This window comes from Lemur catta, chromosome 6, assembly GCF_020740605.2.
Source record: "Lemur catta isolate mLemCat1 chromosome 6, mLemCat1.pri, whole genome shotgun sequence".
NCBI lineage: Eukaryota > Metazoa > Chordata > Mammalia > Primates > Lemuridae > Lemur > Lemur catta.
In genome coordinates, this window is record NC_059133.1 from 6760449 (window position 1) to 6784267 (window position 23819).

General features: G+C 45.1%; 1 protein-coding gene, 1 non-coding gene and 1 pseudogene across 2 annotated transcripts; 2 read left to right on the plus strand and 1 right to left on the minus strand.

Annotated features, from left to right (window-relative positions):
• Positions 1 to 33: 33 nt before the first annotated feature.
• Positions 34 to 23819, plus strand: DESI1 (desumoylating isopeptidase 1). Its single transcript, XM_045554804.1, has 6 exons — positions 34 to 371; positions 14942 to 14963; positions 15477 to 15546; positions 17773 to 17882; positions 18686 to 18808; positions 21263 to 23819. Exons 1-6 carry the CDS (start codon positions 284 to 286, stop codon positions 21354 to 21356), a joined length of 507 nt encoding a protein of 168 aa, XP_045410760.1. The 5' UTR covers positions 34 to 283; the 3' UTR covers positions 21357 to 23819.
• LOC123640851 lies at positions 7585 to 7691 on the minus strand. Its single transcript, XR_006736095.1, has one exon. It is a non-coding gene; the product is annotated as a U6 spliceosomal RNA (small nuclear RNA).
• LOC123640301 lies at positions 10461 to 10946 on the plus strand (annotated as a pseudogene).

Below are 23819 nucleotides of genomic sequence, written 5' to 3' on the forward strand. Positions count from 1 at the left end.
ACCCGGCAGGGCGGTGTGCACATGCGCAAAAGTGCGTTGCCGCCCCCGCCCTCTCTTCTGTGCGGACCCTCCCTGTCCCCTCTCTGTCACCTCACAGTAGTCTTTCCCGGTAGCAGGTGCGGGGGCGCGAGCAGCGCAGGGCGGCCTCTTCCCCGCCCCTCAGGCCAGGCCCGGGCTCGGTCCCCCCCGCTCCCTCCGTTCCCCACCCCTGGCGGGTACGGGAAGGTCCCAGCCGCTGCCGGGTGCCAGAGGGCCGTCGTGGCCGCCGCCGCCACGAGTCCCAATGGAGCCGCCGAACCTCTATCCGGTGAAACTCTACGTGTACGACCTGTCCAAGGGCCTGGCCCGGCGGCTCAGCCCCATCATGCTGGGTGAGGGGGAAGGGGTCGGATGGGAAGGAGGGCGGGAGCCAAGCAAGGGGTGCCGAGGTGGGGGACTTGGGCCACCAGTCAGGGAGAGACACGGCCCAGAGGATGGGAGAAAAGCCCGAGTGGAGAAGAGAGCGGACTGAGGTTTGGGACCCCTTTCCTCTCTTCACATTTGAATCCAGGGAGAAGGGATGAAGGAGTCACGCCCTCCCCTTGCCAGGGTCTCAGGCAGAGCGAGCCCTCCAGAGCCCCTTCAGCTGGGATGGGGGTGGTGAACAGCTCTGGATCCTGGAGGGTTCCCTGCCTCGCTTGGGGAGCTCGGTACACTACTCCTCTTGGTGCGGTGCAGGGGAGGTGAGGATGTCTGCACCGCGGTGCCCCTCGTGGTGAAAGAGACACTGCCAGAGGAGATTCTCGGAGGAGATTATGGGTGGCCTTCGGAGAACCTTCCCCTTGCCAAAAAGAAACTCCTTCTGCTGTCCCGAGGATAGGTGGAGAGGTAGAGGTGGAGCTGCACAGGGGCCCAGCCTTCGTCCCCAGGTGGCAAGTCAGGTAAACAGGAGCCGGAACTCCAGAATTCACCAAGTTGGGCCTGACAATGCTTCTTTCAACAGTTTCTAAGTTAATTGCTTTTGCCCAGATGGTAAGAAAGCAATTCTGGGGGAGGGTTGGATGCTGTTGTGTCAGTGAGGATTAGTAAGGGAAGTATTTCAGTTGTGCTCCGTTAAACTACTTAACTACCAGGAGAGAAAAATCAGCCCTCATTCAGTAAAGAGGGCTCACTGCAACCCAAATACTTGTGTAACGCAGGAATTGTCAGGTTTGTGATTTCTGGTAATAATGGACAGGAAAGGATTCCATGAATAGAAAACTGAACAGCTTTGACAACATCCATTTGGCTGGCTAGTTTTTACTGGCTTCTGTGGAGATATTGGAAAATGATTTAGTTCATCTCAGTGAGACAAGGAGGCAGAGGTGAAATAGCAAGACTACTTTTGAGGGCATCTTTTCAATGTCATTGAGTTTCTAACATGCATAGTGAATTGAACGTAATCTTTCAGCTCTGGCCAATGAGTGATTTCTATTTTTGGCTTCACATCAGAGTCATCTAGGGTGCTTGTTAAAAATACGGATACCTTCATTTCCAACATATCAATTGTTAAATGGGATTAGAAAAAACAAGGTTAAAAGTTCTTTAAGTATGAAAGTATGTGTTTAAACAAGGGATATTATGTGTTTGCTTTGGCAAATAATTATCTGGAAGGATACACAAGAAATTGGTAACAATGGTAGCCTGTGGAAAGGGGAACTTGATTCCAGGAGGACAAGAGTAGAAGACAAACTTTGCTGTAAAATTCTTACTTTCTGAACTGCATATTACATACACATATTATCTATTCAAAATAAGAGAAGTTTTAGTTAAATGGATTCTAGAGCCTTACTTTACAAATACTAAATCAGTCAAATGTTTATAGCAGCACAATTCACAATTGCAAAGATGTGGAAACAACCCAAGTGCCCATCAGTACATAAGTGGATTAATAAAATGTGGTATACGTACACCATGGAATACTTACTCAGCCATAAAAAATGGTGAACTAATACCTCTTGTATTAACCTGGATGGAACTAGAGTGAAGTATCACAAGAATGGAAAAACAAACACCACATGTACTCACCGTTAAATTGGAACTCATCAATCAACACTTATGTTCACATATGGAAATAACATTCATAGAGTGTCAAGCAGGTGGGAGGGGGGAGGAGGGGATGGGTAGATTCACACCTAGTGGGTACAATGCATGGTGTCTGGGGGATGGGCACACTTATAACTTTGACTCGAATGGTACAAAAGCAACTGATGTAACCAAAACTTTTGTACCCCTGTAATATTCTGAATTACCAGAAGAAAGAAGAAAAATATATATAAAAAAATAAAAAAGAGGCTGGGCACGGTGGTTCACGCCTGTAATCCTAGCACTCTGGGAGGCCGAGTTGGGAGGATCACTCAAGGTCAGGAGTTTGAGACCAGCCTGAGCAAGAGCGAGACCCTGTGTCTACTAAAAATAGAAAGAAATTATCAGGACAACTAAAAATCTATATAGAAGAAATTAGCCAGGCGTGGTGGCACATGCCTGTAGTCCCAGCTACTCGGGGGGCTGAAGCAGAAGGATTGCTTGAGCCCAGGAGTTGGAGGTTGCTGTGAGCTGGGCTGATGCCACCGCACTCTAGCCCAGGCAACAGAGCTACACTCTGTCTCAAAAATAAATAAATAAATAAAATAAAAAACAAATGCTAAATCAGGATCTCCTGGAGTTTTGGTCCAAAAAATATGTATTTTTAATAAGCTCAGATAATTCTTATGTGGCCAACCTATTATTGGACAGAAGTTTGGGCCTAGTTGTTAAAATGAGTAAGGCAAATCTGAAAGCAAAACTTACAAAGTCATTGACAAAGGGGTTACTCATTAATAGGTTACATCAGTCAAGTTCTAACTAAACTTCTTGGAATGGAGCCATTTGATTTGCTTGATCATGGTGAGGAGTCACTTAGATATTTCCTAAGTAAAAGCCTCCCCCTTTATACTGGGTATTTTTGTTCTATTACCTAATAACTACTATTTGGAACTGAAAGTGGACTTAAGGATCATTGCTTCATTCATTCAGCAGATATTGTCTATAATGTGCTAGTCGGTGTGAAGCTGAGGATGATATAATGAATAAAGATGTTCTTTGCCATCATAGAGCTATTTAATGGGGGAGACATTAAATATAAATAAATACATCAGCAAATAAAATGGTTAGAAATCATATTAGTGCCCTACTGTGCAGGAAGCAAACTGGGTGCTGAGATAGAAAATAATAAGAGAAACCTACTTTAAATAAGGGTGACTTTTAAGCTGGGATTTTGGATGAGGAAGAAGTAGCCACAGGAGGGTAATGAGGGAGTTACAGTGTTCCTGGTAGCAGAGGGATCAACCTGCCAAGGCCCTGAGGCAGGAAAGAGCCCTGCCTGGTACTGAAACTGAAAGAAGGCCTTTGTGGCCTATAGTGGGTGAAATGGAAAGTGCCATAACTGAAGGTGAAGTCGTAGACCTGCCTCCTCCCCTCCCCACCCCGCTTTTAAGTAGATGTGAAACCCTAGAAGGGCTCAGCTGAACATGGGAACATCACCCATTTGACGTATTAGATTGGAATGGTGTTTCCAAGGACATCACCTTGTCTGCTAATCTACTTCTCTCTTATTTACCTCTTTATCCTATATTGCTTTTATACCTTTTACAAAAATAATGAAGACAGTTAGCAAAGTGAGTTATTACTTTCTAGAGTTGAAAATTTATGGAAAACAAGCATTGCCTTACTGGTTCATCCATTCAGACACCCCTAACCTTAAAGTTGGGTATGTCCCAGTTGTGTTAGTAGCCATATGTTGATTGATTGCCCATTCCTAAATATATTTGAACCCTTAAAAAATCAATTTGTTTCCTGATTTTTATAATGAATTCTAGAGGTATATTAATAGCCAGCATTTGAGAGCTTACCATGTGCCAGACCCTTTTTTTTGCTGAGTATATCACATGTGTTATAATCCTCACCACAACTTTGTGAGATAGGTCCTATTATTACCTCCATTTCTCAGCTGAGGAACCTGAGACACAGGGTGTTCAGAATTTGCCCCAGGTACACAGATAGTAGTAGGTGGTAGAGCTGGCTTATGAACACAGGCAGTCTGACTTCCAGCACTTGTGCCCTCAGTCATTTGGTGATACCACCTCTACTGTGTAAAATGTTGCCTTATAACTGGCATAACGTAGGTACTTTGCTGAAGTGTGTGAAGGTATTCTTAGCCAAATGTTTTGAGTTTGGATGAGAAAAAAAATCTGGGTTCAATGTGTGTGTGCCCTTCATAATCTTCCAGATTTATGATCACCCTCTTGGCTTTCATTTTCCTAAACTAAATTTGTGCGACTTCGTTAGCAATATCCTCTCCTGCTTCCATTATGTCAGTTCTCCATTGTGAGGCCTCATCTAGTTCTGTTGCAGATCAGGATTGGACTAGATAAAGCCCAAGATAATTCCTCTTTCCCCCAAAATGATGTAGACTCCACAGTTTTGCCCTGTCATGTTTTCAGTCTCCTAGAGTTGCCTCTCGTGAAGGTGTTCCTGTTCTACAATTCTCCACTCACCATGAAAATGGTCCCAAAATTATCCTTAGCATTCTTTTTTTTTTTTTTAAGACAGAGTCTTACTCTGTTGTCTGGGCTAGAGTGCCGTGGCACAGAGTCTTACTCTGTTGCCCAGGCTAGAGTGCCGTGGCATCAGCCTAGCTCACAGCAACCTCAAACTCCTGGGCTCAAGCAATCCTCCTGCCTCAGCCTCCCGAGCAGCTGGGACTACAGGCATGCGCCACCATGCCTGGCTAATTTTTTCTATATATATTTTTAGTTGTCCATATAATTACTTTCTATTTTTAGTACAGACGGGGTCTCGCTCTTGCTCAGGCTGGTTTCGAACTCCTGAGCTCAAACGATCCGCCCGCCTCAGCCTCCCAGAGTGCTAGGATTCTAATTGAGCAAACAGCCTGACTGCACCTTTTTTCCCATAGTCACCATTTGCCCAAGATAATTAGCTATTATAATTGTCCTTCAGTTCCTCCTCTTAATAATTTTGGCTGCTCTTTAAATTTCTTGACCTCTTTTTGTGCCAAAGTACATAGAGGTAAATGCAGAGGTGTGTGGGTTTTTAAATTGTGGTATGAGGTACTTTGTTATTTGTTGATCTTGTTATTTTCTGATCTTAAGTTTTATGTGCATGCATCATATTTTTTTTACAAGCTCATTTCAAAACTGTTCTCAGGTTTAAAGATTTGGGGACATAGAACACATTTCTTGGCAGAATGAGCTCTACAGAATATTTGAGATTTTACTCTATACTCACTTCTGTGCTTAATTCTGTAGTTCAAATGATAATGAAATAAAAGACATGAACTATGTCCTTCAGGAGTTTACCTAAGAATGTTATTTCCCTTAAAATAATGTATGTACATATATAACACTAGATAACAGTATAAAAGATATCATGATTAGATGTCACAATGAGTGAGTGGTGCAGCAAGTGTTTTAGGCCCTGAAATGAGAGGCCATGGTGAGCTGGACATGTCAGAGAGGCTCCAGGAAGAGTCCAAAGGGCTCCTGGATTGAGGGAGGGGCTCTGTCTCATGCCCCTGTGTGTCCCCAGTGGGCAGTTGGAGAAAGTGCTCAGTAAGTGTTGATTAATGGAATGATTGAGACTTGAACTCAAGCTCAAAGATTAAGCAGAATTTATTCATATCTGAGTGAGGGTTCTTTTTTTAATGTTTTAATGCCATCTATTGTGCTTTAAATTTTTATTGTTCATTTTGTGAACAGTTTTATACCCATGGAATGAATTAGTTTAGTAATCATGCAATTTCTTTATGGCAAAATGAAAAGGAATGTGGCTTCCAAGACCGTGCGTGATCCTGTTCCTGCTGATTCTCTCCAACCTCACCTGTCTCCACCTCAAGCTTAACACACCAGCCCTTCTCCACCAGGTTTGACAAGAGAATTAAGCCCTGTGGAAAATGATTTGAGTGACTGTTTGCTCAGTTATCCTAACAGGTACCTTAGGGCATTAGGGCTTAATTCCCTTGCAGACACGCAGTGGAGAAGGGCTGGCTTGCACCCGAACAGGATGCAAGGCCTTCAGTCCTCTCTTTTAGGTCTAGGCTTAGCATCTGCTGTGCCCCCTGCTGGGAATACTGTCTCTCCCCATCTCTTGGCCTGGCTAACTTCTGCTCATCCTTGAGGTCACAACTAAAATGTCACTTCCTCAAAGAAGCTTTCCCAGATCCCCACCCCCAAAATCTTGGTCACATGTTCCTAATATGTGCTGATAAAATCCTGTACTCACCTTTAATAGTATTCATCATTCTATTTTATAATTGCTGTTTTATCATCTGTGTCCACAAACACCCCACCCCCAAGGGGACTGGGAGCTCCATGAGGGCAAGAATTCTTGGTTGTTCCATTGTATCCCCACAGTTTATTTATTTATTTATTTATTTATTTATTTTGAGACAGAGTCTTGCTCTGCTGCCTGAACTAGAGTGCCATGGTGTCAGCCTAGCTCACAGCAACCTCAAACTCCCAGGAGTTATACTCAAGGTCTCCTCCTGCCTCAGCCTCCCAAGTAGCTGGGACTACAGGCACATGCCACCACACCCAGCTAATTTTTTCTATTTTTAGTAGAAACGGGGTCTCAAGAGGAGTCTTACTCTTTCTCAGGCTGGTCTGGAACTCGTGATCTCAAGCAATCCTCCCACCTCAGCTTCCCAGGGTGCTAGGATTATAGGTGTGAGCCACCACGCCCAGCCTCAATAGGCACTTATACAGTATTGGCTACAGGGATCCACTATTTTTTTTTTTTTTTTTTTTTTTTTGAGACAGAGTCTCACTTTGTTGCCCAGGCTAGAGTGAGTGCCGTGGCATCAGCCTAGCTCACAGCAACCTCAGACTCCCGGGCTTAAGCGATCCTACTGCCTCAGCCTCCCGAGTAGCTGGGACTACAGGCATGAGCCACCATGCCCGGCTAATTTTTTTGTATATATATTTTTAGTTGTCCAGATAATTTCTTTCTATTTTTGGTAGAGACGGGGTCTCACTCTTGCTCAGGCTGGTCTCGAACTCCTGACCTCGAGCGATCCACCCGCCTCGGCCTCCCAGAGCTAGGATTACAGGCGTGAGCCACCGCGCCCGGCCTGGATCCACTATTTTATACAGATGTTTCCTTTTACCTTTTCCCACCCAGATTCAAAGTTTATCCAGTGGTCCCAGAAAAGAATAGCTGATTTTTTTAAGTTAAGCCTTTCATATTGCTGGTAAACTGCCAATTAAAAACACTTCATCAGTAAGGGAGGGGGAGGAATCTGTGAGGTGAGCTGGGGCTACATTTGATTTATACCAATAAGCTAATACATTTCATTTCCTTCCATGTCGTCTGAGACAAAATGCTGCCTGCAGAGGCCCCTGCCTGTGGAACTCCATCACCATCATCCACTTTATGCTTATTAATAGTTATTTATTTAGCACCAGCAGTATACCAGATGCTGATCTTGAGCACATCCTATGACTAGCATGTATGTCTATATACACAAGCTCCGTCTGTCTTAATTGATATGATAGATGGAATGTTTTCTCCTTGGCTTCTTTTAATTATTTTTCTTTTTGTGTCATCCTTGTGCAGGGGCCATGCTAATCTTCTCTGTATCATTCCAATTTTAGTATATGTGCTGCTGAAGCAAGCACTCTCCTTGGCTTCTATATACTCACTTTATTCTTACATTCAGTGGAAGGCTGACTAATGCAGACCTCACTCTACAATCTCTGTAATTCATGATAAAAACAGGACTGATATTCATGTCTTCCATTTATTTTCCATGTTCATACTTCATAAGCCACAAAATGAATGCATTAGATGTGCCAACAAGCTTAGAGACATGCAGTCATCTGACCCACCCACTCTCCAGCTTGCTGAGGAAGTCCCAGTGGGAAAATAATCTGCTTCTATAGTGTGCTAATATCCATTGAGCCTAATTCATGTCCCAAAATGCCCTTGTGCCCTAATTCAGTCTCAGACTACCACCTTCTGCTCCCATCCTTGGCTGGCCAAAAAAATTTAAAAATCAGTCCAGTCCCACTTTCCAATGCCTGTCATTAAAACTGTGGCCATTGTTCCTTTCCTCCTTACAATGCAGCAAACCTTACATTTCCACCTAAGCTTCTCCAACAAGTTCATCTTCATATCTTGCTTTGTCTTATTTTCATACTGGACAAACTGTGCATCTTTGCATAGTTATTTACCTGTTTATAAAATTATGTTAATAAATATTTGCCCTACCCTACCACTTAAAGATGTTGTGAGCATAAGGATAACTACGGGCTGGGTGTGGTGGTGCACACCTGTAGTCTCAGCTGCTTGGGATGCTGAGGCAGGAGGATCGCTTGGGCCCAGGAGTTTGAGGTTGCAGTGAGCTATGATGACGCCACTGCACTCTAGCCCCGACAACAGAGTGAGACCCTGTCTCAAAAAAAAAAAAAAGGATAACAGGATAATTATAATTATGAAGGACTTTAAGAAAGAATATAAATTCACTTAGTCCATTTTAAGTGTTATTCTCGGCTCCAAGTGTTTGGTAGATAAATGAATAAATGAAAGAATTAATAAATAAGATAATCTTTTTTCTATAGTCTCTATCACCACTCTATGGATGGATGAGATCTTAAGTGTGCATTAATTCAGTTGCATAGGGAGGAAGTGTCGTGTCTAGCTTATAGGTAAATTTAGTAATCAGTGCAGGGAATATAAAGGAGAATAAAGTAAGGTTGTACCAGCTGGGGGCGGTGGTTCACGCCTGTAATCCTAGCCCTCTGGGAGGCCGAGGCGGGTGGATCGCTCAAGATCAGGAGTTCGAGACCAGCCTGAGCGAGACCCCGTCTCTACTAAAAATATAAATAAAAATTATCTGGACAACTAAAAATATACATAGAAAAAATTAGCCGGGCATGGTGGCGCATGCCTGTAGTCCCAGCTACTGTGGAAGCTGAGGCAGTAGGATCGCTTAAGCCCAGGAGTTTGAGATTGCTGTGAACTAGGCTGATGCCACAGCACTCTAGCCCAGGAAACAGAGTGAGACTCTGTCTCAACAACAACAACAACAACAAAAAAGTAAGGTTGTACCCTACAACTTTTGAGTTGTTTTTCAGATACAGAATAACTAACAGGATGCAAAATAACTGAGGCCCTTCTCCAAAAATCCATTATTTAAGTAGGACTGGGTTTGAGCTGATACATCTGTACCTACCAGCTGTCTTCCTGGGTCATTGAGTGTGGGCATCTGAGAGGACAGCAACCCGGGAGTACAGTCGGCCAGGCGGCCCGGATTGGGGTTAAGAACCTTGCCCTCAATAACGCTGTGTATCAACCAAAAGAGCTAACTAAACAGAACAGCTCATCTAGACAGATGTTCATGTAGCATCCCTGGTCTAGGTGCTTTGCTAGGTGCTGGAGTTACACAGATGCATAAGAAGCTGTCCTTGTCTTTGAGGCAATTATAGTCTAACTGGAGAGAAAGGACATATAAATAGTTTCAATCCCAAGATACTATGAGAGCAGCTATAAAACTTTCAAATTATAAAGCCTAAAAGAAATGAGTTAGCCTTTATTGGGCATGTATTATGTGCCAGGCCCTGTGCTAGGCATATTTCATGTGTCATCTCTTTTAATCCTGGAGATGTTATGAGGCAGCAGGCACCATTACTATGCCTTTTTTTATGGAATAGGAAACTAGGGTTTAAACAGCACTCTCCAATAGAACTTACTGCAGTGATGGAAATATTCTCGATCTGCACTGTTCAGTGAGTAACTGCTAGTCACATGTAGCTATTGAGTACTTGAAATGTGGTTACTGCAACTGAGGAATTTGTGCTTTTATTTAAGTTTTAATTTAAATGGCCACATGTGGTCGGTGGCTACTGTATTGGACAGGTCAGGCTTAGTGTTCTCAATCTCTGGAAGGTTCTCTATGATCTGGTGCTCCGTTACTTCTGCTCATCTCCTAGTTTTCTCCCTCTCCCACCCAGTCTAGCCACACTGGCCTCCTCACATTCCTTCAGATACACCTGGCATGTCCCACCTCCACATGGCTCCCTCCCTTGCCTCCTTCAAATCTTTGTTCAAATGTCACCACCTCAGAGGGACCCATCCTGACCATCCCTGAAACTTCCAGCTCCTTTACTCTGCTCTTATTTGTTCTGTCACTCACTATTGCTAACATGTTATGATTTATTATTATTATTATTATTATTATTGACTGTCCCCTCCCCCCACCTGGTAAGTGTCATGAAGATTTTTTGTCTCCTTGTTTACTGATGTATCCCTAGTGCCAAGAATAGCACCTGGAATATAGTAATCCCTCAATAAACATTAGCTCACTGATTTAATGAGTACAGCAGGCTATGCATTAGAGCATTAGGAAGAGTCTAAACAATAGATCATGAAAAAAGAAAATAGAAGCCATGTTTTGAAGACCTGTATTATAGGTACTTCATCAGTTTGTAAGACATGAGTCCAAAATAGCAGTTTCATTTTTGAAAGATCCCTGAATCATGTACAGTTACTTGGGCAAGTGGATCAAGACCCCATCATGAAACAGGTGGAAGGAAAAAATTCCAGTCCCAATATTTTCTCTGGCAACAAATGTGGCATTCAGAGGACAGAGAAGTATACCAAATGGGTGATGTAAGTCAAAAGACAACATGGCACAGAATGTCAGTATTCCACTCAGGCCACAGAGATATAGCATATCAGCATGTGAAAAAGGGTCTCAAATTTATGTGGAAGGGAAAGTAGACTATGGTGAATACATGGATAAAAATAACATGAGGCAACAAGCAAAAACAATAGCTGGTAATGTCATATTTCCAAGTGACCAGGCAAAAGAGAAGGTGTAGAATGGATGATTCTTTTTTGGCCTTTGTTTGGTAGAGTCTCACAGCCTCATTTCCAAATCACCAAATCATGTATAGTCTTTTTTTTTTTTTTTTTTTAATAAAGACAGGATCTCACTCTGTCACCTAGGCTGGAATGCAGGGACACAATCATAGCTCACTGCAGCTTCCAATTCCTGGGCTCAAGCGATCCTCCCACCTCAACCTCCCAAATAGATGGGACTACAGGCATGCGCCACCGTGCCTAGCTAAATTTCTTTTCTCATAGAAACAGAGTCTTGCTATGCTGCTCAAGTTGGTCTCAAACTCCTGGCCTCAAGCAATCCTCACTCCTTGGCCTCCCAAAGTGCTGGGATTACAGGCATGAGCCAGTTGCGCCCAGCCTAAATCTTGTATAGTCTTTATAGTTTCTAAGGATGAGAATTAAAATACTCCTTTATGTAAATAGGCCTGGCGTGGTGGCTCGTGCCTATAATGCTAGCACTCTGGGAGGCCGAGGCGGGAGGATTGCTCAAGGTCAGGAGTTCGAGACCAGCCTGAGCAAGAGCAAGACCCCGTCTCTACTAAAAAAAATAGAAAGAAATGATCTGGACAGCTTAAAATATATGTAGAAAAAAAAAATTAGCCAGGCATGGTGGCACATGCCTGTAGTCCCAGCTACTCGGGAGGCTGAGGCAGAAGGATTGCTTAAGCCCAGGAGTTTGAGGTTGCTGTGAGCTAGGCTGACGCCACAGCACTCTAGCCCAGGCAACAGAGCGAGACTCTGTCTCAAAAAAAAAAAAATACTCTTTTATGTAAATAAACTAGTAGGATTCAGACCCAGACTGTCTACACCCGAACCCATGTTCTTATTTACTACACTATACTTCCTCTTTGTGAGTGTAGTGTTCCTCCCAAAGTGAATGAGAAAAGCTTCATTTGAAAGGAACATGCAAGAGAAAGTAAGTATTCATAATCTGTCTAGTTTCACTGAATCACTACATGTCTTCAAGGAAATAAACAACTTGCTGCCATTTAGACAATAGCTGTCCAGAAGAACAGATCAGCTCTATTTAAAATGCAATGTTAAGGCCAGGCGCAGTGGCTCACACCTGTAATCCTAGCACTTTGGGAGACTAAGGAGGCCAGGAGTTCAAGACCAGCCTGAGGCAACTGTGAGACCCCTGTCTCTACAAAAAAAACAGAAAAATTAGCTGAGCACAGTGGTGCATGCCTGTAGTCCCAGCTACTCGGGAGGCTGAGGCAGGAGGATCACCTGAGCCCAGGAGTTGAAAGCTTCAGTGAGCTATGATTGCGCCCCTACACTCCAGCGTGGGCAGCAAAACCAGACTCTGTCTCAAAATAATAAAAATATAAAATAAAATAAAATGCAATGTTAGTCTCCCCAATTTACATATAGTAAACAGGAAGAAGAGATTTAGTGTGGTCTTCTAGAGTCAGCTGGAAGAGATCAGAATCCAATTCAGTTTATTTTATAGCCTAGTAGAGCCCACCATTTGAAGATGCTTGTCCTGAATGGATAACTATTCCCCTAGGGTTCCTGTCTAGTTCTGACCAACCTCTGAAATTTCAGCTCAGTTTGGATAAGGGCAGAGCCTGCCCCACATTCTCTAGGAGGCTACCCCGGAAACCCCAGGCCAGAATCTCTCCATCCATTTGTTGTCTTGTGGGCCAGAGCAGCAGATCTCTAAAAGCACACTGGCCTCTGGCATGGAAGAGAGGCAGAAGAACTCTGCTACATTGCATTTCCCTTTGTTACTCCATTTAGCCTGGCAACACTAACAGCAAAGAATGAAATGTTTACATATAAAATAGATACAGCATTTCATATTAATCTGCTGGATGCTGAAATCTGTTCCTAGATCTTACACACCAATCCTGAGGAGAATTTATCTTTTGGAAGTCTTTACCCTTTTTCCCAAGGAGGTCATTATACCTAATGGCAGCCTCCATTTATCAAATTTCTATATACTACATACTATGATGCTTTCTATACATTATCATTGCTGGTCACAGGAACTCTGCATTAAAAACTGAGGCTTAGAGGGGTGGGGTAAGCTCACCCAAGATCCACCACTAGCAAGTGGAAAAGCTATATCGTACTTTTTTTTTTTAATAAACAAATGTTTATTTAAAATCACATACCTTTACTATCTGTGATGTACTCTTAGATTTTCTATTCTTTTAAATAAAAAATGCTTTTCACAACCCAATAAATTAATTTCATGACCCATAATGGCACCATGACCCACAGTTTAAAACACTGGTCTAGAGCAAATGCTTTGACTACAAGTTAACCTACTCAAGAGAACAGTTAAAATGAGCATCGTAAGCCTCCCTTCATACCTATTTTAGATGTTTTAAGTTTTTAACAGATTTTGTATTCTTCCTTCATAAATAAAATCATTTTTAATCAATGTTTTTCTAGGTTAGTTCACTATTAAAATACTTGCATAGTTTAACCCTCTGGTTCAAATTCAGAATATGTGTAGGTTCCAGGAAGATTAGATTTTCATGAAGATTTATTTATTTATCTATTTATTTGAGACAGAGTCTCACTCTGTTGCCCAGGCTAGAGTGCCATGGCGTCAGCCTAGCTCACAGCAACCTCAAACTCCTGGGCTCAAGCAATCCTACTGCCTCAGCCTCCCGAGTAGCTGGGACTACAGGCATGTGCCACCATGCCCGGCTAATTTTTTCTATATATTTTTAGTATATATCATACTCTTAACCCCCCTAAGAACACTGTGCTGAGCTGTCAGTAGGTTGTCATGGAAGGGCCATGGCTCCTTCTGTCTCTTCCAAAGAAGAAAATTCGGTTAATGCCATATCATTTAAAAGTCTTCTTAAAGGGCAAGGTATTTATTTGAAATCTTATAATTTACCTAGGAAAGGAAATGGTGTAACACACCCAAAAGGCGAAGCTCTAGCCTTCACCTCTCCTTCCACACAGTGCTGACAGTTTCATCCTTTAGAAAGTCTCAGGGCAAACAGCAGAAGCAGCAGTTACCAGTCAGTAAACGATTGATGTGAAATGATGACCAGAGGTGAGCGAGTGATGCATCTCTCACTGCCCTTCCTCAGCCTTCCGAGTACTGCTCTATAGTGTCTCCCGTGAACTGTCGTAATGACCTCCTCACTGCAGCCTGCTCTCTCGACTCTCTTCCCTCCAAGTCATCTGCTAGACCACGAGTATAGTTATGTTGTACAAACGTGGATCTGATCAAGGCATTCTCCGGCCTAGCTGCCTCTCAGTCCATGCCTGCCAGCTGCTCTTTGACTGTCACCATCGCTGCACCCTTCACTCACGTGCCCCACAGGACTCGTCTTTTCACAGCTGTGCATTTGCACATCATGTTCCCTCTGGCAGAAATGTCCATCCCTGCCCCCGCTCGTCATTGGTTGCATAGAAGCTCATGAAGGTAGTTTTTCATTACATAGAGCACTTTATTTTTATCACCATTACAGAACTTATCAACATTGTGTTTTTTAGTTAATTATTTGTGTGTGTGTGTATGTCTTTCCATTTGACTTTGAGCTCTTTAAAGGCAGGACAGTGATCTGTTCTTATTTGCATTTCCACACCCAACATCATTTCTGGCACACAGAGATATAGAATAAATGTGCATTGACTATTTAAATGGATGGCATTTGCAAAGTTTTGTTCTATCATTTTCTGAAGGATTTTGCCTCAATGAAGAAGTAGGTGACATTGTTTTACCATAGCCTTCTGTAGATGAGATAGAGAAATTAAAAAGGCAAAGTTGAATTGACCCCAAAAGGGAAAGAGCAGTCATAAAATTGGGGTACCTTTATGCCAATGTTTTTGATCTTGCATTCTAATAAAGGATTCTGAGTACTTTTCCATTTACTTAATACAACACACTCTTATCGTGACCTAAGGACCTTACTAGAGGAGAATTGCATTCCTAGAAATTCCCCAAGAGATTTATAACAAGTTATCCTGGGTTTGAGTGATGTTCTGAATTTACTCAGGCAGAGCCACTAAGTCTACTCCCAACTGGCTAAACCTCTTCTTTTCTCCACAGGGAAACAACTGGAAGGCATCTGGTAAGTTGCATGGGACCCCTGACTTTAACTGGTTTATGAAGCAAAGCAGCACCCTATGCATTCAGGTTCCAGTCTGTTGCTTCCAGCTTGAAACCCAGCTCTCTGTGCCATAAACCTTCAGGTCCTGAAGCAGTGGTTCGCCACCAGGGGTTATTTTGCCCTCCCATCCTGGGACATTTGGCAGTGTCTGGAGACATTTTTGGTTGTCACAACTGGGGGAGGGTGCTACTGGCATCTAGTGGGTAGAGGCCGGGATGCTGCTCAACATCCTAGAAGGCACAGCACAGCCCCCCACAACAAGGAATGATGCAGCCCCATACTCCAGTAGTGCCAAGATGGAGAACACCTGATCTATAGTGTCTGTCATACTCATACCTTTGTTTCATTAGTTTTGTAAGGCTGGTCACCACAGTCATATCTTTGGGCAGAAATGATTCTCATTGCAGCGTGGTATTTGCTTTTTCTAAGAAAAGTTTTAAGTCTTCTGGCTCATTGTGTCTCTCTGTGTGGCAGGCACACCTCCATAGTTGTGCACAAGGATGAGTTCTTCTTCGGCAGTGGTGGTATCTCCAGCTGTCCCCCGGTGAGTGTCTTCGCCCGCACCCTGTCCTGCAGTAGACCAGGAGCTTTGCTTCTACTTTGTACATCTGGCTTCTAGCCACATGTATGGAGGCCTGTGACATAGTTCCTCACAGCTACCTGAAGACTGTGCTCAATAAGGCCTTTCCCAGATGCCCCAGCCAGATACTCTCCTCTCTGTTCCCATGGCACCTGTGGGTCCCTGTGTCTCACACCGAGCATGTTAGCGTGAAATGAGCTATTTCTCAGTCACCACAGGGAACAGTGTGTAAGCTCCTTGTGAGCTGAGACTATGTCCTACTCTTCTATCCCTGTCACCAGCGAGTTCCTGGCCCATGGTAGGAACTCAGCTGATGTTAAGCTGAACAATGAGGGCTCTGAGAGGCAAAGGGAGCTGCCCAGAGTTAAACGGCCAGTGTCACCAGAACTAGAACTCAGCACTCCAACTCTAAAGCCTATGCCTTTTCCAAAAAATCTCTATCAGAGCTATCTAAGGGTTGTCACAGTAAGTGCTCAAGCAAAGACCAAGCAACTGTTCATTTGACCTTATAAATGGAAAGTCATTCTTGATTTCTTCCTCTCACTGGCCCCCCCGCCCCATCTCCTGTAACAAATTCTTCAGTAAGACCAATCAGTTCTACCTTGTAAATGTATCTTAAATCAGTCTGTCTCTCTTCATCCCTTCCATGTCTCCAGGGCTTTCACCTTAATCCAGGCCACCCTCACTGCAGCCTGGACCACAGCAGTAGCCTGCTGGTTCCTTCCCGTATGTGTACGCTTCCTCATCAGCCAGTTCTCCACGCAGGAGGCAAAGTGATCTTTTCAAAGTGAAAATCTGATCACGGCATTCCCCTGCTTCAGCCAGAACTCTCCCCAGTGCTTTAGGAATGAAAACCAGACAGCTCAGCACGCCCTCCAGGCCATGTCTGATTGGGTCTCCCCACCCTCACTTTCTTCTCGTTCCTTGAACAAACCTTGGACATTCAAACCTGTACTCTGACATCCGTATACCTTCCTGACCCTTCACCTGTTTATGCCTCTCCCTCCTTCAGATTTGAGCTCAGTGTCACTTTCTCAGGCAAGTCTCCCCTGTCCCCTCAGACTGTTGGAATCCTGTACTTTTCCAGCACCACTTGTTTTACAGCTAGTAATTATACACTGGTTTATGGGATTTTTTATCTGCCTTCCCTGCTACACTTGCAATAAGGGCAAGAATCTCATCTGTTTTGTCTACATCATACCCCCAGTGCCTAGCATAAGGCATGGCACACAGTAAGTTCTGAATACATGTTTATTGTGTGAATGACTTATTAGTGACCGAACTTATTAGTGACGGTGATTGAATAGTGACCCTTTAGTTTCTTACAACTCTGAAAGAGTTACTCTCTGACTTGCTCACCATGCCTTCCCCAGTACCTAGCACAATGCCAACCACATAGTAGGTGCTCAGTAGCTATTAATCAATGATCTTTCTGGGGAGCTCTGCTCTGCAGCGTTCTCCCTCCCCAGATCTATCCTCTGTTGCTTCCCCATTGGCTGGTTTCCCGGCTCAGCCTCAGTCTTTCCTTTTGTCTCCAGTGGCCATCTCTTAGCCCTGGGCTGAGGGTTCCCTGTAGCCCCTTCAGTGGCTGTTAACTCCCTTGCCCTGTCACCATCACTGGATTAGGCTCACTGATCAAAAAAGAATCGAATTATAGAAATGTCTGCCAGCCTGCCAGATTCCTCATGGTGCTTCACGTTCTCCCGTTGTTACAAGGGATATCGAATGTGTCACAAGAAAAACTGCCTGCATACTTTATGATATAGGCATGGAGAGGTGGCCTGTTAAGTGTGAGTCATTTCTAATTGTCCTGTTCTGTCCTCATGATCAGGCACGTTGGGGACAAAAGGAGACTTCAGAGTCTGGGTTTCTATCTTTTTAATCAACTGAATGAGTGGGCAGCATAAGGAGTTAGACCTGCAAGAGAGTCAGCTTCCCAGAGCCCCACCAGAGCAAGCCTGACTTCTTAGCCATGCTGCCAACACATGGCACAGGAAACTCACCAGGAAGCTTTAAGCCATTGCAGCCTTGATACAAACAGGAAATAACACTCTTTATCTGCCCAGGATGCTCTGAAAGTTAAAAATGAAGTTGTTGGAACAGAGCGTTTGCGGTCTTCTGTGGGAAGCCACATAAAAAAATTCACTGGAGATGGTGATTTAATGACTTTCTTTGGGTTGGCTCTTTTAGGGAGGGACATTGCTTGGGCCCCCAGACTCTGTAGTCGATGTGGGGAGCACAGAAGTCACAGAAGAAATCTTTCTGGAGTACCTGTCCTCCCTGGGGGAGTCTCTGTTCCGGTGAGTGGAGACAGGGGTGGTGGTTAGTTGTGTCTGTCTCCCCTACTAGATAATCAGCTGCTGAAGGTCAGCCACTGTGTCATATCCCCTGGAGCACTCAGCACAAGGCCTGGCGCAGTTTTTGCTCAATGAGTATGAAGAAAAGGCAGTTATGCTACAAAATGCTCTAGGTTGTCTGAAGCAGATATTCCACCCAGCATACTTTCTGCTGAACTTTTGTTCCTTCTGATGAAAATCAGCAAATGCTATTCTCAACCAGTACTGGCCGAGTGCTTTGTCCTGAACATCAAAAACAGGGTTTGCATGGTGGCTCACGCCTGTAGTCTCAGCAACTCTAGAGGCTGAGGCAGAAGATTGAGGCCAGGAGTTAGAGGTTACAGTGAGCTACGATCGTGCCACTGCACTCCATCCTGGACGATGGAGCAAGATCCCATCTCTTAAAAAAAGTGAAACAAACAAACAAACAAAACAGAGTTTACACAGGGGTTGAGATGAAATACAAATTTGAGTATATTTTCTCTTAAAATGGCTTTAGTCAATTTTAGTAAGGATTAAACTCTAACCCTAGAGCTCTGGTTTTGTGAATAGAAAGATTCTCCTGAAACTGTACAGGAGCCATATATTTTCATTCCATCCTTCCCTAAATTGTCGGTTGTTAATGGTCCGGAGTGGCCAAGCAACAGTCCTTTTTCAGTCCTCATGCTCCCCGGTGCTCACCATGCCACTGCCAGTTTGAGTTATTCCACAGAGATGCTTGCTGGCTCTCTCATCTCTGTTCTCCAAACCTTTCTCTCAATACGCAGAGGTGAGGCCTACAACCTCTTTGAACACAACTGTAACACCTTCAGCAACGAAGTGGCGCAGTTCCTGACTGGGCGGAAGATCCCTTCTTACATCACTGACCTGCCCTCCGAGGTTCTCTCCACGTGAGTGTGGCCTCTGTCCCTGCCCCTCCCTTGGCCAACCTTGAAGAGCCCCATTCACAGCCAGTGCCCCTCCTCTGACCCGTATCTGCCCGCCCAAACAGGTGGGCCTGCCCTGACCATAGGTTCTAACACAGGTGGCCACCATTCCCTCCACCCACTGACACGCACCTGTTTTATCTCCACCCTCCTCGGGCTTAGAGCAGCTCAACTCTGGCCTAAGTGCTACGGCAGAACTTAGAAACCCACTTGACACTGGCTTTGTATTTGTACAAAATCCTGGCGTCTGTCTTTCCATTGTGTGAGAAGCCATTCCTCAGACGTGCCCAGTTAAAATGCTTTGTTAGGAAGATGAGCAGAGAGGGGGTCAGAGAAAAAAATAAGAGGGCTTGCTTTGTTATTGTCCCTTTGTCTTTCTTCCACTGCACCATGAGCTTTTTGACTCCCTTAGAGACAATGTTCTACTTGCCCTGTACCTGACAGCACACAGTCAGTCCTCAGTAGACGTTTCCTTCAAGAACATTCTAGCCCTTCTGTCCTGATATGGTCCAAGCCTTGGAAGGCCTTTGTGGGCCACCATCCAGGGCAGTGTCCTCTGAAAGGGCACACACATCCCCCTCCCTCCCGTTGTGGTTTTTTTTTGGGGGGGTGGGGGGGAGACAGTCTCCCTCTGTTGCCTGGGCTAGAATGCAGTGGCATCAGCTTAGCTCTCAGCAACTTCAAACTCCTGGCCTTAAGCAATCCTTCTGCCTCAGCCTCCCGAGTAGCTGGGACTACAGGCATGCACCACCATGCTCGGCTAATTTTTTCTATATATTTTTAGTTGGCCAGATAATTTCTTTCTATTTTTAGTAGAGACAGGGTCTCCCTCTTGCTCAGGCTGGTCTCGAACTCCTGACCTCGAGCCATCCTCCCGCCTTGGCCTCCCAGAGTGCTAGGATTACAGGCCTGAGCCACTGCACCTGGCCCCTCCCTTTGTTGTTGATTGCATTCAAACAGCTTCTGCCTACTCCAGGACCATGTCCATTTGCAGACTGTGACTCAGTTTCTCCTGAACTAGGGCCCTATCAACAAGGCTCCCGGCAGGTTTAGCAGGCTCAGCAAGAAGAGCTGTTTTTCATACCTGGGTAGGAACCGCTCAAGAAAAACTTGCATAGGAAACAAGACTGTCAGGCTGGTGAGGAGCACCAGTCTCCCAGCCCAGCACTGCCCTCCTATCCCTTGGTGGGGTGTTAAACCCCACAGCCCTACTGTGAGGGATTCAGGTTATGGGGCCCTAAGCAAACCTGAGTAGCTGGAATGTTCTTACTATTAGTATTTGATGGGTGGATTCCCTGGACTTGTCTGAATTAGGGTTGATATTTCTAAGTTTCATCTGTTTACACTTTGGAGCATTTCATTCTCTTTGAACTTAGGGAAGATTTTCAAAAATGGCAGTATCCACTGAAGAAAAAGCCAATGACTGAGATGTGTTATGGGCAACTTCATTTAAGGTTGCAGTAATCTTGGAAAGTCTCCAAACTCCAGTATTTGCAGTGTTTTTTTCCAGCTAAGTTACCGCGAGAGCAAACTGGGAGCCCTTTAGAAAGTGGTTTCAACACCTTCTGCCAACCTGGCATTTGTCATTTTTCCTGAATATTCTCTGTACTCCCTGAAAGACCTCAGTTCATGGAAGAATCCAGTTGTGAGCCATCCTCACACCTGACCTTATCTTCTTTTTCATATCATTTTCTTTTTTTTTTTTTTTTTTTTTTTTTTTTGAGACAGAGTCTCACTTTGTTGCCCGGGCTAGAGTGAGTGCCGTGGCATCAGCCTAGCTCACAGCAACCTCAGACTCCTGGGCTTAAGCGATCCTACTGCCTCAGCCTCCCGAGTAGCTGGGACTACAGGCATGAGCCACCATGCCCGGCTAATTTTTTTTGTATATATATTTTTAGTTGGCCAGATAATTTCTTTCTATTTTTTTAGTAGAGACGGGGTCTCACTCTTGCTCAGGCTGGTCTCGAACTCCTGACCTCGAGCGATCCACCCGCCTCGGCCTCCCAGAGCTAGGATTACAGGCGTGAGCCACCGCGCCCGGCCCATATCATTTTCTTTTGCCTCAACTTCCTCACTTAAACTTTATTTTTAATCTTCTTGTTCATGAGAATTAAAGATACAAGTACATAAAGTACTGAACACTCTAACTCCCTGTGTGTAGCCAGCCTATTCAAACCACAGCTAACCAGGCTCTAGAGGTGAGGCCCTGAGAAGGGACCCCCAGGAGTGAAAACGCAGAGCAGGCTATTCAGAGATGGCTGCATGAGAACTGCTGTGTGAGGCAGGTGAGAAAATTAAGTGAGGTAATGGAGTCCTTCTTCCTGGTGTGGCGGAGCTGCAGCTGCCCGCCGCCATCCACCCTTCTCCCTCCCTCAGCGGTGTTGGGTGTACCCTGCTCATGCCTCTGTTTCCCTGCAGGCCCTTTGGACAGGCGCTTCGGCCCCTCCTGGACTCCATCCAGATCCAGCCTCCCGGAGGGAGCACCGTGGGCAGACCCAACGGCCAGAGCTAACAGGACTGCATGGGACTGCCCTGCCTCACCAGGGCTTTTCCTTTTTAAACAAAACAAACCCTACCAGATTTCTATTTTATAATTTTACATCAGAGCTAACAACCAGGGGACGGCTTTTTAAATTTCCCAGGGAAGGAGATCGTCAGACTGCATGTAGGACAGTGCTGCTAAGAACCAGAACAAAATGCCACCCCTTCTAATAGTATTATACTAATTTATTAAGGCTGTCTTGTCTGTGAGTTCACTTTTGACGCTGTTTCCTAAGCGTCTTCCACACTGGAGAAAGGGACAGGGTTTGTTTAAGCAGAAAGCAAGAGGCACAGTTTGGGGGAGCCCTAACCTAGAACCTCTTTCCAGAGAACACCCACGCTCTACCCAAGTTGCCAACACCTGTGGGACCCAGGTGAGTTTTATAACATCCATGACCTAGAAGCAGTTACTTTCTGGCATTAAATGAACCAAAGGATTTGGTGCACATGGGACCAGTTTCAGGATGACTAAGCCAACCTCAGTGAACTCTTCAGCTACAACCACCCTCATCTTCCCTCCCCTGCCCCAAGCAAGGCTAGGGCTGGAGCAGCCAGAGCCTCAGGAGAATGATAACAAGTATCAGGCCAGAGAAAACAGGATAAAGCCATTCCTCTTTCCACCTGCGCGGATTGCCAGTACTTTGCGTCAGTTTTGGGAAACCTGCCTTCTTGCCCATGAGATGCTCTCCCTCAGCACAGCTGATGCGTCGTAAGTCATGAGGTCTGGGCTGGAGCAGCAGAGACCCAGGCCTTTGTCTGCTAGTTATGATGTAGGTTATGTGTAGTCTCTGTAACCACCCCCCAGGCCAATATGTGGTATTCAGTTTGGGACCAAGGGACATGTTTCTCTGCTCCAAGAAAATATCCCTGATGTAGAAAAAATGATGCAGAATCAAGGTGGCAAGAAAATTTAGAATTGCTTCTGATGGGGACTTTTACATTATCCTAAATGCGTTTTGAAGGTACACGTTATTTCCGTTGTCATTCTGACTTTTAGGAAGCATGGGGCGTGAGTGGGCATTTTCCTAATGACTTGCTGCTAGGAGTTGATAGGTAGGGAACAGTCTGGAAGAGAGTCTGGAAGTCTCTGACTAGAGAGGCTCTCAGATTCCCTTTCTTCATGTGAGCCTCCCATTAGTTTGGGGGAAATTGCGTTTGGAGAAGGGACTCAGAGCTACCAGGTGCCTGAGACTCAGCCCTGGCATCCTTGGGCCCCTCCTGCCACAGCTCCCTGCCACTGCTCAGACTTGAATTATGTTGCTCCTTCCTGGGAGTCTGGCCTGCAGCAGGGGCCTTTCTTCTCCAAAAAAGCTGCTCCTCATCTATGGCCCTATGCCCTGCTATCTTTGCCAGTAGCCGTGGCAGATGGCATCATTAGGGTCTCAGCTAGAGGAAAAGATGTCATTCTGCCATAGTGTTTGCCTGAGACCTGACTAGGGGCATGTCCAGCTAGGATGTCAAGTGACATTTTAGAACTTTAAGATTGGAGGCCAAACAAGTGAAAAGTTTAATTGTTCTCAAGACCCACTGATTTGCCAGTGTGCATGGAAGTGACAAATTAGAGCAGAAACTACCGGGGACTATTGTATAATGGTGATCTGCTGGCAGAAGTGGGCCCAAGGAGAATGGGTTTCAGAGGCTGGGTTTCTTCTGGAAGGGCAGCAGGTTGGTCTAGGCCAGCGCTCTGCCCCCCCTGGTGTTCTTCCTCCTCCAGCTTCCTAGCCCAGCCCTCCCTCTCTTCCAGGCTCCTGCTGCAGCCTCTCTGCCCATTGCTCTCATCTCCATCCTTTTATTCTTTCTTCTCTCCCAGATCCAGGCTCAGCTGGTTTTGTTCCTCCCAGCGGTCCCCCTCAGACCTAGGGCTATGCTAAGAAGTTGGCCTAAGCAGCTCCCCTGACAGAATTTGAGTCACTTCGTTCCTTGAACAGCCCCCTTCATGCCCAGCAGCCATTTGTGCCAATGCAGGTGCCCTAGAGTTCGTGGGCAGAGGTGGAGGGATCAGTGGGCACCCTTCCCAGAGCTCTGCAGGAAGGCAAGCTCTCCCTCCCCCCATGCAAGCCCCACTGTCACTAATTGTGGAAGCCTTGGCCCAGGCTAGGAGCCCCCAACCCCATCCTCACATTTCTCTGTCCCAGAACCTCGGGAGTGTGCTCATTGTGACCAGCTGACTCCATCTGGCTGTGTAGAGGCAAGCAGGGTGGGAAATGAGTCAGGTACTTGTATCGCACAGTGGACACCTCCACAGAGGTCCATTGGTTTAAAGGGACAGGGAAGGAGGAGGGATGAAACCGTCACCCCCTCCCAGAAATAAATCTTGTACCTTTGAGATTCCTTTACGCCCATGAGTCAAACTAATAACTACCTAGTACGGAGATATTTGCTGATTTTCTTTGGTGTTTTTTCTAATGCAATAAACTCATTTCTGCCTGCTCTA